Source organism: Nuphar pumila, chromosome 10, assembly GCF_984573655.1.
Source record: "Nuphar pumila chromosome 10, dmNupPumi1.hap1.1, whole genome shotgun sequence".
Lineage (NCBI taxonomy): Eukaryota > Viridiplantae > Streptophyta > Magnoliopsida > Nymphaeales > Nymphaeaceae > Nuphar > Nuphar pumila.
In genome coordinates, this window is record NC_143258.1 from 113,509,612 (window position 1) to 113,525,421 (window position 15,810).

Consider the following 15,810-nt stretch of genomic DNA (forward strand, 5'->3'; position numbering starts at 1 on the left):
CCATTAAACTCCCAAATGGATTGTATAGTCTGGTCACCCATATTAGAAAAGTCCTTGTGACTTCAAAAATACAATTAGATCATGTCCCATGTGTTCCTTCATTCAAATTTAACCTCATTTCTATTAGTAAGCTTATTAGTTTCCTAAATTGTATTGTAACATTTTATCCTTCTTATTGTCTCATTCAAGACTTCGTTCGATGGAGACGATTGGAGTGGGTAGAGTGCATGGAGGTATCTACTATTTAGATTTGGATGAGAATAAGATAGTGGCTACTACCACCACTAAACTACATAAGTTTGATTTATGGCATTGGTGTTTGGGCCATATTTCTTTTGATCATTTGAAAACTTTGTCTAAAACATGTGATTAAATTGTTTTTAAACATTATTTATGTGAGATATGTCTGCTAGCAAAGCATACTAGATTACAATTTCCCAACAGTGAAAGTCGATCTCAAAAATCCTTTGATTTAGTGCACTTCGATATTTGGGGTGGTTACTCTATTCTCTCAAATACGAGAGCCCACTATTTCCTCACCATGGTCGATGATCATAGCCGAGCCACCTAGATTTTTTTAATGAGGTTTAAATCGCAAACCAAACAAATATTACAATCCTTTATCGCTATGGTGAAAACCCATTTCAATGCCCAAGTGAAGAGCATTAGATCGAATAATGGATCAGAATTTTTTTCACATGATGTTCAAAAATTACTTTTTGTTAGTAGAGACATCACTTTTTATGAGGACATTTTTCCATTTAAATATGAAATGCTCTCTTAAAATGCCGAACATGTTGTACCCGTTGCTATTTTGAGTGAACCATTTCGTGAAAACACACCCTTTCAAACATCCATGATCAAGAAGGGGAGATGGTTCATGAACCAAATGAACCACAAATCCAACCTAAAATTCATCAAGAGGACCAAACAGTACATCCTAAACTCGTCCAAAATAAGGTCCAACCTAGACGTTCAAATTGGATCAGATCATGACCCACATATTTGAACGATTATCAATATGAACTTGTTGCACTCTATTCCCACATGTTGCCTCTATCGTCAACAGGGTTGTTATTTCCTCTCTCTCACTTTCTGTGTTTTCACAATTTTCCAAAACCACAAAGACTCTTTGGTCTCAATTTCCTCTCATGAATAGCCAAGAGACTACCTAATGGCATTGAAAGATGAGAAGTGGTAAGCAACCATGACAGCCAAGATTCAAGCCCTTGAACAAAATAAAACATGGACTCTTATTGAACTACCACCCAAAAAGAAGCCTATCGGGTCCAAATGGGTTTTCAAAATTAAGTTTCAATCAAATGAAACCATCAAGCGATATAAGGCTCAGCTAGTGGCAAAAGGGTATACACAACAAGAAGGCCTTGATCAACATGAGACCTTTGCTCTAGTTGCAAAGTTAGTCACCATGCGAATGTCTTCTCTCAGTTGCAGCAAAATCAAATTGGCCATTACATCAGCTAGATATTAATAATGTCTTTCTTCACGGTGACCTTAATAAAGAAATATGTATGAAATTGCCACCTGGCTTCACACGTGAGAGGAAGACTCGAGTATAACGTTTGAATAAATCCTTATGCGGATTGAAACAGGCATCCATGGAGTGGTTTGCCAAATTTTTAAGTGTCTTAAAGAAAACTAATTTTAAACAATCTTTAGCAGATTACTTATTGTTTTTGCGAATATCAAAAGATAAGCGAACATATGTTCTCGTATATGTTGACAACATGATAATCACCAGAAATGATGATGCAATGGTAAGAAAGTTGAAAGACTTCTTAGATAGATCCTTCCATATCAAGGATCTTGAAAAATTAAAGTTTTTTCTCATAATTGAAGTGGCCCGATCAAAGAAATGTATATTTTTTAATCAAAGGAAGTATATACTTGAATTATTAAAGGAAGTTGGTCTCCTAGGGTCTAAACCAAGTGAAACGCCTATGCAACCAAATCACAAATTGGATCTATTACCAAAATCCAACATCTTATAGAAGACTCATTGGTAGACTCATATATTTGACCATAACGCGATCACATATCATGTATGTGGTTTACATATTAAGTCAGTTTATACAAGAACCGAGACAACCACACTTGGAGGCAGCTATGAAACTTGTGAGATATTTGAAATACACAGCATGATAGGGAATTTTTCTTGAGTTAGAGGGAGATTTGAATCTATCCTGCTATGTGGATGCAAACTGGGCAAGTTGTCCATTCACTAGGAGATCCAGGGTATTGCACCTTCATGGGAGCATCACCCATTTCATGGAAGACAAAGAAGCAAACCACAATCTCATGGTCATATGTTGAAGTGGAATATCGGGTCTTGTCCGCAGGTACATGCGAAATCACGTGGCTAAGATATTTACTCAATGATTTGGGAATTTCACAAAATAAACCTGCTGAGATATTTTGTGATCACAATCAATCAGCGATGCACATAACAGCGAATCTTGTTTTTCATGAAAGAATAAAACATACTGAATTAGATTATCATTTTGTGAGAGAAAAATCACAGCTAAGGAGTTATATGTACTTAGTTTATTCCCAGTAAAAATAAAAAAGCTGTAGGACTGTGATCAGTTCATGCAAGTAGTGTGCAAGATGGAAATCATTAATCCCCAAAAGTCCATCTTGAGGGGGAGTGTTGAAGATAACAATCCAGGAGATCCAAAAGAGGATCATGGGCCCTGCAAGGATTCACATGAATCCATTCTGTTACAATAGAATAGGAATTGTAACAGCATTTTTTATTTGAATCCCTACATTTAAGGGATCGATTTGAGTAGTATTTTTCTTTACTATTTAATCTTTTGTAACCTGAACAGTTAACGTGAATGTGATTTACCACACTTTTCCCAATTCCTCACGTCTCAATAGGATTCGGGGGTCATATCATTAGAAATGTTAGAAAGCCAATTCTTTAAGCCTGCTTAACAAACCTTTCATTCTTTTCAAGACCCGATGGATACCGGGAAAAAGAGTCTGAGGAGCCAGAAGACAAGGAAGTGCTTGCGAAAGATGGAGCTGCAACAGGCAGCACACAGTAAGACTCGGGCTCTCAGCCACCTTCACTTCCAGCTCAGAATGTCCATATTCAGGTACAAATCCAGTGCTCCTACAGGAGGCAACCCACAGCTGCAGTCGATCTAGTTGCTGATATTGGTAATACAATTGACGATGTTATTGAAGCACCACTACCACCACCAACAGCAGTTGTTAAACCAGTAGCACTAGATCGAGAGCCGGATGCACCAGTAGTCAAGGCATTGTCAGTTGGTTGAAAATCAATAACTAGAGGCAGAGGTATCAGCACAACCACCATTAGTATATTAGTTCGATCAGCAGCACCTGACAAGGCACCTACACTACAGACACTAAAAAGCTTTGGCTGTGCACCTGCTATCTGCATGTCTTTCTTCATAGTCTTCTGTCCGTGGTAGATATTCTCCGTTTCGTGATCAAGATCGTGATAGGTAATGTTTAGTGATCGAATGGAAGAGTCTGAAATTAGGGATCGATACCAGGGATAGGAGCCTAAAGGAAAATACCCTTCGCAGCCAATACAGGACCAACGTCCTTAGTTAGATATCCTTAGCCAGCTCCAGTCCCAGCGGATGGAGGTGAAGATCCAGCACATTGAGAGCAGTATCCTTCAAAGGAGACTCTCCAAATGAGCGAAACCCAGCAAGAGAAAGGGTGGTAGGCATGATCGTGGGAAAGATCAAGCCAGCTATGTACCCATCAACCAGCGGATCCGTTTCTATAGGAAACGCAAAGGCGTATGTAGAAGACAGTTGACCACCACCAGGCAGAGGCTTCGGAGCAGCACCAACCAAAAGCATAACGGTAGGAGCAAAGCCAGTTGTGGTTGAGGTTTAGGGATGGCGGTGGAATGGGGCCCCGCCCCACCTCGCCCCCATTTAAACCGGGGATGGAGGCGGGGATGAAGGTTAAAATCAAAACTTGTGCGGGGATGGACTTACGCTTTCCCCTGCCCCGCCCCCATCCCAATCCTCGCCTTGCCTTGCCCTGCCCCGCCCCATCCCCAATCCTTCTAAGAGGTTCCTTATCGAGGTACCCCGTCGCTTCCCTTCGTATGAGTATAGACCTTTTAGTCAAGACAGGAGCATCCATTTCATTTCAAGGGTTCTTTCTGTACCTGAAAAAAATAAATATTTTTTTTAACAAACCCCTGCAGAAATTTATAAATAAATAATAAATATTATTGAGAAAGTAAATAAATATTAGCGTCGTCTCAGAAAGGGCGCGTCCCCTGTTCAAAAGACGCCAACAAAAATTTTCATATAAAATCTGAGAAAACATACGAGGCAAACTACTGGCATTCCTTCGTTTTCTCTTTTTTTTGTTTTATTTGTTTTGCTAAAGGGCGTTGGGGACAAGCGTCGTGGTCCTGGCCGGTGGTGCAAACTGCATAGAGAGAGGGGCTTTTCCGGAGAAGCGTCGGAATTTCCAGCGGAAATCTGACGTGGGGATGTCCCGAAAATCTTCGTGTGGTGAGTCGTTTGCTTTCTTTTTTTAATCGAGTCAGGGAAGCAACAAAAGATTTTTCTTGTGCTTTTAGAAGCGGAAATCAGTAGCGTTACGTTAACGTTGATGGTTGCCTCGTGGTTCTCATTTCTCTTATATATTTTTTACTAATATTTTATATCCTTATTATTGTTCGAGATTTTTATTCTATTGTTTTTTATTCACGAACAAGATATGCACACTTGGATGTATGATGAACACGTTTTTTATAACTATTTTAGATCAACATATACTGCTGATTATCGTATAGTCATATGAAAGTAGCATGGATGTATCATAACATAGATACATGTGAAGGCATATGCATGGACGTGGTACTGCTTCTCATGCTTGGAAAATGATAGGGCTGACAATGTCAAGCTTAGATGACATATATAAGAATTAAATTTGCGTCGAAGCTGGTGTCAAATTGGTGCAATTCAAATAAGATTGTTGGTCAATCAAAAGTCGAGGTAAAAACTCACTTTGCAAAACCAATTCATGCATGGCTTAGTCGACTCAAAGACAAGGCTTCTGTTAAGAAATTTGATCAGCTTGAAGCCTCCACTTATACGGGCAAGCCAACTTTCACAGGGAAGAGATCAGGCTGCTTCATGCAGTAAGCTTTGACGTAAAATGGCCTGTTGCCACAGATTTCATGACTTACTCATTCTTTGCACCCTTGTGCTCATTCGGCTGCTCAACCAGGTTTCTCTTATGGCCCCTTTCTAGGATCAGACCACATGGACTAATTGGTTCACTTGGGATGAGCGAGTCTGCCCCTCTCACTCATGCTTGCTTAGTCTTTTCACACTCACATGCACCCCAACAAGACCGAGCTGGGATCAAGGGAGCTCTTTACTGCCCTGTTACTTGACACTTCCAATCACATGCTAGCATTTTATATGGGCCTGCAATCTGTTGTGCTGTGCCCCACGCAGTTCTGTCATGTGATTGGCTGGTATCACTAGGGATGGCAGTGGATTGGGGAGAAACGCGGCCTACCCGCCTCGCCCCCTTTGGACCGGGGATGGAGGACATGAAACGGGTATGGAGGCGGGGATGAAGGTAAAAATCAAAACCCGTGCAGGGATGAAGGTGGAGATGGACTTACGCTTTCCCTGGTCCCTATCCCCACCTTGCCTCGCCCCATTTGGACCGAGGATGGAGGACATGAAACGGGGATGGAGGTTAAAATCCTAACCCGTGTGGAGATAGAGGTCTGGATTTTGAGACGTGGCGGGGGTGGAGACCTTCTCCCCCGCCCCTGCCCCGGTCCACTGCCATCCCTAAGTATCACATACAGAGGCACTTAAATGCGCCCAAAATCTCAACTTGAACAACACCCCCCACCCCTCCCTTTCTGCACACATTTATATAGATCACATATATTTGCTACGGTCGTTTGTACATACAATATAGTGAGATTTATATACTTTATTTATTAAAAGAAAAGGTTCTGTATTATGTTCTAGTGTGATCCATGGCAAACAAACCGCGGGTGTCAAATTAATTTATCCATGAGTTCATATTGAGTGGATATAACTTGCATCTATGACTTTGCAATACAGTATATATATATATATATATATATATATATATATATATATATATATATATATATATATATATATATATATATATATATATATATATATATATATATATATATATATATATATACTGCGTAAAGATCGGACACTTCCAGTTCATTTGCAAATCTGACCCTACCAATGTATTTGGCATGGTCAATTTGCTAGGAAATAACACTTCGATCCTCTTTTTTTTGACGAAAAATATACTTCTTTTAACCTTGAACATTTATAAAATTTTGTGCTTTTGATTTTTGAACTCCATACAAACCTGCTCATGTGTCCAAAAGTAAATTTTTATAAAATCAAGCACATAGAATACATTTGTCTGGTTAGATTTAAAAAATAAAAAAGAAAAGAAAATGTCCCTAAGAAACGCCATTCATACATAATTCTCTCTATCCCTCTATATATATATAATGCTACGGTGTTCCAAGGGTACCTACTCCCACCTGGTAGAAATCATAGATCTATGATGCATGTTCTCAATCAGGCTTTACAGATGTGTTCAACACAGTTTATTTGATAGGAATCATGCCTTGGATCATGTTTTTTTGTCGTAAAAAAATATTTTTTTAGTTATGCACCGTTGAATTTTGAAGGTCTTGAAAAAGCTACACAAACATCACAATCACATGATACAAAACTTGTTTTCTACTTAAAATGCATTTAGATCATATCTATAAGGTTTGATTAACAAAAAAACCTCAACAAATTTCAAAATTCAAAGTTTCTACTAGTTGGAAGTATATATATATATATATATATATATATATATGCACCTTTAGATGTAGATCGTGTATTCCTTAGGCCCCCTTTTTCCTTAGATCTCTTTGGGCAGGTTTTAAGTATTTTTTCTCACATCTTGCACCATCCATGTGATCTATAGGTTTTGTTTAGTGGGAACCAGATTTTGGATGGCCAGAATCTGAACTGTATACAGGTTTGCCGGTGATCCAAAATCAATGGTTACGAAGGTACCAGTTTTTCCTGGCACATAAAATCATGTTTCTTTTGTCAAAAAAACATGATCCAACAGTCGATTCCCACTAAATCAATCATGTTAAACACATTTAATGGTTCAAATCTGTCATAAAACACTTAAAACCTATAAAGCAGATTGGGCAGAACGAGAAATAGGGCTTAATATGTTCAGTTCTTATATATATAAAGTATAGTGTTATCTCCTTAACCAACTAAAACTGCTTAAAAAAACATATGCATGTGTGAAGTTGTCTAAACTTGCAAATGCATTTTATATAATTTACTTGGGGGTCGTTTGTTTCATTCCCACCAATAAGAAAAGACTATAGGAAAGGCATCCCATGTGCGAAAAGCGTGGTGTGTATGGATTTAAGTAGTAAATGCATGGTCAACGTGAAAAGATACCCACCATGATTGTGCCCCCACGGGAAAATAGAGTTGGCTTGTTTGTTAAGCCTACGTACAAAAATGGAGGGTTTCATACGTAAACCCTCATTTTCATGTGTAAATTAGGTGAAACAAACAACCCCTTAGTATAAAACATAGTTTAAATGTGGTACTTTTGATATTTAGATGCGTTTTTAGAGCAACTAAAATCAACAGCTCGTGTCATACTAAAACTTGACGACTAAAAAGTTTAATTTTCACATCAAATTAAAGCATGATGTTTTTTTCTTAATGATAACAATGCTGGAGAACTAGCCCCCTAAGGAATGTATTGATATTCAACAAGATACATCTTCAATTACATACGGTGAAAAAGAAGAGAGATCTAATAACGCAGTTTATCCTTCCAAACCAAGAGATCACCTACCTGGCCAAGCAACACAAAATTGGATAGAGACCCAACTTCTAGAATTAATAAAGACATAAATAACAAAAATAATTAAATAATGATAAAAGATTAGTGGTTTAGGTTAAGCAGAAAATACCTATAAGTATGTCTTAATAATCTGAAGTGTTTAACACATTTAGTAGACAAAATTGTTTAGAAGCCACTCATTTTCTTTTATATATATAACCCTAGAAAATCTTTCATGGGCTTTCTAGTACTCTTTTTAAAAAATCTGACTGAATGGGTGTGATAAACATTCTTGGTTTTATGGGAACCAGCATTTGGGTCATCGGGTGTCAACGGGTCAGATCTGGTTCATACCCAGGTGAGCCAAATACGAATCTGAATTTGAGGTGTGGGTAACAAGACTGGACTCGGGTCCAAACGGGTTGATCACAAGAAAAATCATACCTGGATTTTATAAGAAATTACATGAACCAGACCCGATCCATACCCGATAAATCATATTTTTTATCTTTTTTACATTAAAAAAAACACAGGTTTTAATCGGAACTCAGGTCAGGCCTGGGTCTGGTATGAAATGTCACAAACCATACCCGACTCCATATATTAATCGGACCCTTTGGGTTTGACCCAAATTTTAATAGGACCTTTTTTTGTTATCACCAAATCCTGACCCTATAGGGTTTGTTATGAGCCGGGTCCAGGTCAAACCCGACCCATTGACACTCCTATATATGAAGTGATTGGATCCTATAAACTGCTGTATAAACTGTTTGCAAACCATAATAAAAATGAAGCAAACCACAAGATGAAAAGAACAACTGAATACACAAAATTTATGTGGTTCGACACTCAGGCATATGTCCACGAGCAAAAAGAGAATCAAAATCTGCTAGCAAGATGTGAAGAAAATGCATGCCCCCAAATGGGTTTGGTGCAGTGGGATGGGGCAGGGCATAGTGACAAAATTTTAAAATGGCAAAATATTGGCAGCCAAAAAACTCACGAAAATATCATTTTTTTTTTTTAAATCTCATGTTTTTCTATCAAAATCTTGAGAACAAAAAATAAATTTAAAATTTAAAAAAATAAGAAAATGTACAAAAAATATTTAAAAATAAAACCACACATTTTTCATGATAAATAGCTGATAAAAACATAAATATCATGTTTAAAATATGACATTTTTTGTTTTTGACGAAAAACTCATGAGAAATTGAAAATATCACAACAAAATTACTTTTTTTAGCTTTAGGTTAATTTCTCATGATATTTTCGCAAGATTTTCATAAATCTCACTAGATTTTTCACTATGGGTCTAGGCTGCTAGGCATCATATCCCATGGGTGTCACCCCTAGTGCACACCGAAGAGTGGCGACTCTGTGGGGTTGGAATTATTTGAAGAAAATACAAAAGTGAGTTACAGAACTCTCAAAACCCTAATTCTCAATGCACTTGAAACTCTGATGCCCAACTCTCAAAAGGAAGTGGCTATATATATAAGATGAAAGGTGTAAAACCCTATCCAGTACAATGATAAATATTACGAAACTCGACAGGTCCATACCGTCGGTGCTCCATCCCGACACTTCTAGTGAGGTTTGTGGTTGGCTCCAATGTTAGGTCTAATGGCCCGATCACTTTGCTACCACCACAAACCACCATACACCAAAATATTTTCGAATCAGGTTATTATCAGGAGTAGGTCCAGAATTCAAGACATTCACAATATAAACATGCTATTTTATCTTTTAGGACATTTTTCATCTTATCTTTTAGGACATTTTTCATCGTTCTTTGAAACTTGATCATATAAATGAGTTTTATATGCTTGATTTTGTAGGAATTGAACCTTGAATTATCCAATTACTTCATATGGGTTTTACAAGGTTTAAAAATAAAAGGCACATATTTTAAAAATGATGGAAAATACCTAGTTCAAACTTAATTAGTTGCATATCCACATTTGGATTGGTGGATTCCCAAGTTAGAGAGAGTCCACGGGACAAAAAAATTTATTCAAAGCAGTACTGTAGCTCCTGAGAATGCGTTAAAGTATGGGGGGAAAAAAGCAGGGGACAATTCCTCCCATTCCCAACATTTCCCTTGGCCCTGGAAATAGATGGACCATTCACATGTAGAGAATGTACGGCACAATCTCTCTCTTCACACCACGTTACTGTTTTAGCAGAAAACCTAGATCAAAGCCACGAAAATCATTATATTTCCACAAAAATCTGTATTCCATGGACTCTCTCTCTCTCTCTCTCTCTCTCTCTCTCTCTCTCTCTCTCTGCACGTTGTAGTGTCAGCAGAAAGCCACGAATGCGGTCAGCAGTCCCCTCCCATTTATTATTTCACCCCCCTCCCTCTCCCCTCTCTCCCTCTGCGGCATTGGCTGAAACAGGTGGTGGCCTCGTAGACGATCAAATGCTTCTTATTTTACAAATTTGTTATGCTATGGTCATTCGGTGGCTTTATCATGTATCGTACTCTTAGACTGTTAGAAAAGGCTATGCATATATATATATATATATATATATATCATTAAACACTTTAATCGTCCAATAAAAATCTGACCATTTTGCACCCTAATCGCATGCGCCATCAGTGGCGCAATGTTTTTTGCGTTGGGCAGAAAAACTGTTTTTAGCGGTGCTTAGCCGCGTGTTCAAGCGTCATTCGATGCCAACCTCTTCGATGATATGTGTTTTGGTGCATATATATAGTAACCCTTAATATTGGGCGACACTTTCGTCCACTGCTAATTGGTCGCCTGCGCAATTAGCAGTGGGCGCACGTTTAAGGGAAAAACACCTTTTAGCAGTTTGCGAAAAGAAGTTTTCTGACCAGAACATTAGCAGCAGTGAAAGACCGCTAATTCATGCAGATCAACATCGTATGCATGTTTGACATTTTTCCCGTTATATATATATATATATATAGGGTTCATAAAAAAGTTTAGGAAATTTAAAAATACTTTTATTAGTTGAGAGTAGCTAGGTACTCCGGGAGCACCCTTATATACATATATATATATATAGAGAGAGAGAGAGAGAGAGAGAGAGAGAGAGCACCCGCTTCCTAAATGACTATAAAAACGTTAATCTTTTACCCTTCTTTTCGTATACGCGCTATCATGATCATCACTGCCCATTTCTCACGGTGGTCTAACTCAAAACCTTGACTCCATTCTTTGCAGCATAAGCCTGCAGCCAGGGCGTGTTGTTTCCTTCTGTGGGTTCCCCATCTCCATCATCCCCCACCACCAGCACCTGTTCACCTTTTACAATGGGCTCCATAAATAACAGCTGGTTGGGTTTCTCCCTCTCCCCCTCCCGCCCACAACCTTCATCACAACAGCAGCAGCACCAAAACGCCTATTTAGGGTTTCAAACTCACGAGGGTCCTGATGTGTGCTTTAATCTCCCCCAAGAGAGTCAAGACAACTCCCTTGAGATCATCCATTCTGCCACTACAAATCAAGGTTTGTTCTCCCAACAAGTATTAACACCTTACATGTTCCCTCTCTCCCTCATTCTTTCTCTTTTTTTTTGTCCTTCTCTCTTATCTCTTCCTTTCGAAATATCATATTTGTCATTTTTCTAAGCTTGAGGGGACATGCAGAGTGGAACTTGCAGTCATTTGAGGAAAGCCCTCATTGCATCAGTGTCGTCGACTCAGCTGGCGATTTCTCCGGCGAAAGCCCAAAACTGGAGGATTTCCTTGGCGCCGGGAGGGTGGCTGGAAACCCAGTGGGATATCACAATGGAAGCTTTGAATTGGTGCCTCATGCAAGCTCCGGCGTGTTTCCAGTGATCGATGGGTGGATGATGAACCAGGCCTCAAGCTCGGATGGGAATCACACCGGCAGGTTGCCGAAGTTCCAGGCTCTGACGCTTTCGGTTGGTGCAGGAAGCTCGCAACCGAGCTCTCAGGCAGTGATGGTGGCTGCCGGAAATAGAGAAGGAGATACCGCTGCTGGGAGTTCATCCGGTGAGACAGCAGAAGCGAGGAAGGCTATAGATACCTTTGGGCAAAGAACGTCAATATACCGAGGAGTAACCAGGTAGTTTATTCACTAGTTGAAATTATTGAGAATTTTAAACAGGCAGTTGATTCATCGCTTGAAAAAAAAAAATATGTATATATATCGTGACATGGAGTTTGGTTTAGCTTGCACTGGTGTTCGTCTTTTGTGCAGACACTGAGTGGGTGTAGGTGCGCATTGATGTTTTTGATAAGCTCTACTGTTGGTGATGAATCTTTGAGTTGGTTTGGTGTAATAGTTGTCTTGTTTATTGTTCTTCCTCTTTCACGCTTCATTTCTTGAGATGATGTGGAATAATATTGTAACCTGTTTTTTTTATCATTAGAGAAGCATTGGAGGCATGACTTTGTAATACGTTTTTTTCTTGGAAAATGAGCTGAAAATGTTTTCGAATTTTTTTTATGGGTATTGAGATTGTATCATAGTTTTTATTGTAGGGTAGCCAGCCATAGGTGCATGTTATTGCTTTGAATGTTCTTTAGTGGAACGAGCAAAAAGTAAGATCGATGCATTTTGTTTGAATGATTGGTGCAGGCATAGATGGACAGGGAGGTATGAAGCTCATCTTTGGGATAACAGTTGTAGGAGGGAGGGCCAAACCAGGAAGGGAAGGCAAGGTATCATCTTCCCATTGGCTTTTATTAATCTTTACCATTTAAACAAATCTATGAGCAACTTTCTTTATTACTAGTGTCCACACCAGTTACTAATGTGATTGTTAATTTTATCTGTGCATATGGCCAATGAAACTCGGCAACCTTCCTCCTAGTTCGCAGTTTATTTAGGTGAGTGATGTTGGTAAACTTGAAGTTAATAAACTGCGAAACGCAGAACAATGCTAAATTATAAACTAAAGAGGTCTAGTCGCGATTTCGTATTCTACTTTTGGCATTGTCTGAGATTATGTTACTGCATTCTATACTGGATCAGTAGCAAGAGGGCGACTTTTAGTGATGATCCTTTCTGCTGTATCTTTGGGGCAGATTTATGCCCACTTTTTCAACTGTATCATACTGAAGAATTCAGATATGATATGTATATTATATACAAGCCACCACTGCACTATGGCTACTAAATGCCATTCGACATGTTCGTTTCTCACTATTATTAAATCCTGAAAAACTTGTGTTTGTGTTCGCTCATACTTGTAAATCCTGAAATTGTTTTGCCTTTTCAATTTGGAAAAATGAAATGAGCAGGGGGTTATGATAAAGAAGAAAAGGCAGCTAGGGCTTATGATTTGGCTGCTCTAAAGTACTGGGGGCCAACCACCACAACAAATTTTCCTGTATGCCTCTATTTCACTAATAATTTTATTTCATGGTTGCTTGTTTCCTATGCTGTTCCTATACATTACCTTGTGTGACTGCAGATCAGCAACTATGAAAAGGAACTAGAGGAAATGAGGAACATGACTAGGCTGGAATACATAGCATCTCTTAGAAGGTAAGCGTTTTTCATTTTCTTTTCCTTTCTTTTTTGGTGAGAGAGAGAGAGAGAGTTGACCCGTTAATTTTCTCAACATAGAAAGAGCAGCGGATTTTCAAGGGGAGCATCTATATATCGTGGAGTTACAAGGTAAGCAGTACTTGCTTTGTTTGGTTTTAAACTCTCACGTGATAACGGTTGATTTTGTTCTCTATGGCTAAATTTTCGTCTATTTGGCTTGGTCAGACATCATCAACATGGAAGATGGCAGGCCAGAATTGGCAGAGTAGCGGGAAACAAGGATCTTTACCTGGGAACTTTCAGTAAGTACCAAATAAGTTAGTTTGTAGCTTTTCAGTCTTTGCTTGGACATGAGAGAAAGTTATTTGCTTGAGCCTTGAGATCTATTAAGAACATGCCATTAATTAACGCCTCTGATAAAAAGGATGTGTTTGGTTTCACGTGGGACGTGACCATGTTCCTGAACTCCAAACAGTTCAAATCATGAACATCGTAACCAATTTTGTGATGAAGTGGAAATATTGTGCTTTCATGATCTTGGTTAGAGTTGTTGCGCTGTAGTGGAGAAATTAGTTTATGAACTTGGTCATGTTTCATGTGATCCGTAAGTTTTTTTAACAGCCAGTTGCATGTGCAAACACACACACACGTAGCTGTGTCATGTACTTCAGCCATAAAGCTTCACATTCCATGTTGTGCAATGAGATAACAAAAACGTATGAAGCTGTGCTCATATGCAAAACATGTCTAATGCACAAAATAATTTTGTCTCGAAAATTGCACTCTTATTCTATATCTAATAGACGAAACACTAAAATAATTTAAAAAAGAAAAGAAAAGAAAAAGTGTTTCTAATTCTTAAAATACTGCTGGTCTTGCGCTTAATAGGTACACAAGAGGAAGCAGCGGAGGCATATGACATTGCTGCCATAAAGTTTAGGGGATTGAATGCAGTGACCAATTTTGACATGAGTAGGTATGATGTCAACACCATACTCCAAAGCACCACACTGCCCATTGGAGGAGCATCAAAGCGCTTGAAAGAGGCCCAGGTAGTTGATGTTACAGCAAAAACAGAAGTGTCCCTACAGCCTAACTCCAACCAAATGAGCTCACATTTTCTGGGAAACTTGGCATCAAACTATGGAGATTTCTCTCAGTACAATCAGGGCCACCAGGGATGGTCACTCTTGGAATGCCACCATCCTCAACCTCTAGCTCAAGTTTTCCCAACAGGCAGTCTTCTTCATCACAACATGATGGTCGTTCAACCTTCACCACCACCACCATCATCATCTTCATCATCCAACTTGGATCGCAGAGGACTAATGGGAAGTTCTAGCATAATGATCGGCAAGGCATCAAATAATTCTTCCATCAGCATCGCCGAATTTAACGATTATCATCAAAGGGCTGAGTTCGAGGGGAGCCAAAATTTGTCGGTTGAAGCTGATGCCTTCAATGGAGCGTATGGGAGTTGGTCGATGGATGCAGATCAAGGCTTGCAGTCAAGGTCTAGCCATCATGTTTGGAACGATGTTCCACCATGATTTGCCCAACTGGGAGATGCTGCTCTCAAACATTTTCAATGTATATACTACCAACAACAACAACAACAAATTTGAACTCTTCATTTATCGTGTGGCGATCAGGAACAAAATTCCATTTTGAGCCGATAGAGAATTGCACCAATTATATATTCCTTTCTCCTTCTGAGTGCTTTTAATGCTTCTATTGTTGATGTTATCATTGTTATTATTGGCAGTGGTTGCAGTGGTAGTGTTTCAAGAATTGAATTACAATGGGACTCTAGTTGGGCATACATAATTTATGAGATCAATGCGTATATTTCCCTAACCAAATTTTTTTGGATAATTTAAGGGAAACCCCTCAATCACAGACAGCACATGTCCTCCGGTAGGTAAAACATTTGAGGTTCCTCTGTCCACCTTCGACCTTGTGGCAAAGGACGTCAGCCCTGGATTTTCGAACTTGAGAAGTGCCGTCAACTTGGTGACATTCACAAGCTGTATATTTCCCTGACCAATTTTTTTATATACTAACCAGATAAAACAGTTGGATCCAACACTTACATTCTTTCCTCCCCATCCTAGCTTAAGAATATATATATATATATATATATATATATATATATATATATATATATATTAATGGGTTCGTGCTAAACCAATCTGGTGCTAAACTGAGTCTTAAATGAGTTTTTTGGGCTTCATTTTATTTTTAAATTCTGACTGATCCATGTACTTGATTTCAGAGGGATCAGCTCTTGACGGTCCAAAATCCTTGTAAAATTTTGAGCCTCCAAACATCATTTTTTTCATCGAAAATACAGTGTGGATTCCTAGTAAATAGACCATGC

At 38.8% G+C, this 15,810-nt stretch overlaps 1 protein-coding gene across 1 annotated transcript; it reads left to right on the plus strand.

The window, feature by feature from the left end:
• Window positions 1-11,221: 11,221 nt before the first annotated feature.
• LOC149827970 (AP2-like ethylene-responsive transcription factor PLT1) lies at window positions 11,222-14,980 on the plus strand. The gene is made up of 9 exons (XM_090018611.1): window positions 11,222-11,417; window positions 11,558-11,999; window positions 12,516-12,598; window positions 12,758-12,766; window positions 13,181-13,269; window positions 13,354-13,427; window positions 13,509-13,559; window positions 13,656-13,732; window positions 14,319-14,980. The coding sequence occupies exons 1-9, from the start codon at window positions 11,222-11,224 to the stop codon at window positions 14,978-14,980; spliced, it is 1,683 nt and encodes a 560-aa protein (XP_089874737.1).
• Window positions 14,981-15,810: the final 830 nt, after the last annotated feature.

What these genes read in the sequence shown, in the direction of transcription:
- LOC149827970 (XM_090018611.1), top strand. Translation starts at nt 11,222, where the DNA reads ATGGGCTCCATAAATAACAGCTGGTTGGGTTTCTCCCTCTCCCCCTCC. An exon ending in ATATACCGAGGAGTAACCAG is followed by an intron (nt 12,000 to 12,515) that starts GTAGTTTATTCA and finishes TGATTGGTGCAG; the next exon opens with GCATAGATGGACAGGGAGGT. An exon ending in CCACCACAACAAATTTTCCT is followed by an intron (nt 13,270 to 13,353) that starts GTATGCCTCTAT and finishes GTGTGACTGCAG; the next exon opens with ATCAGCAACTATGAAAAGGA.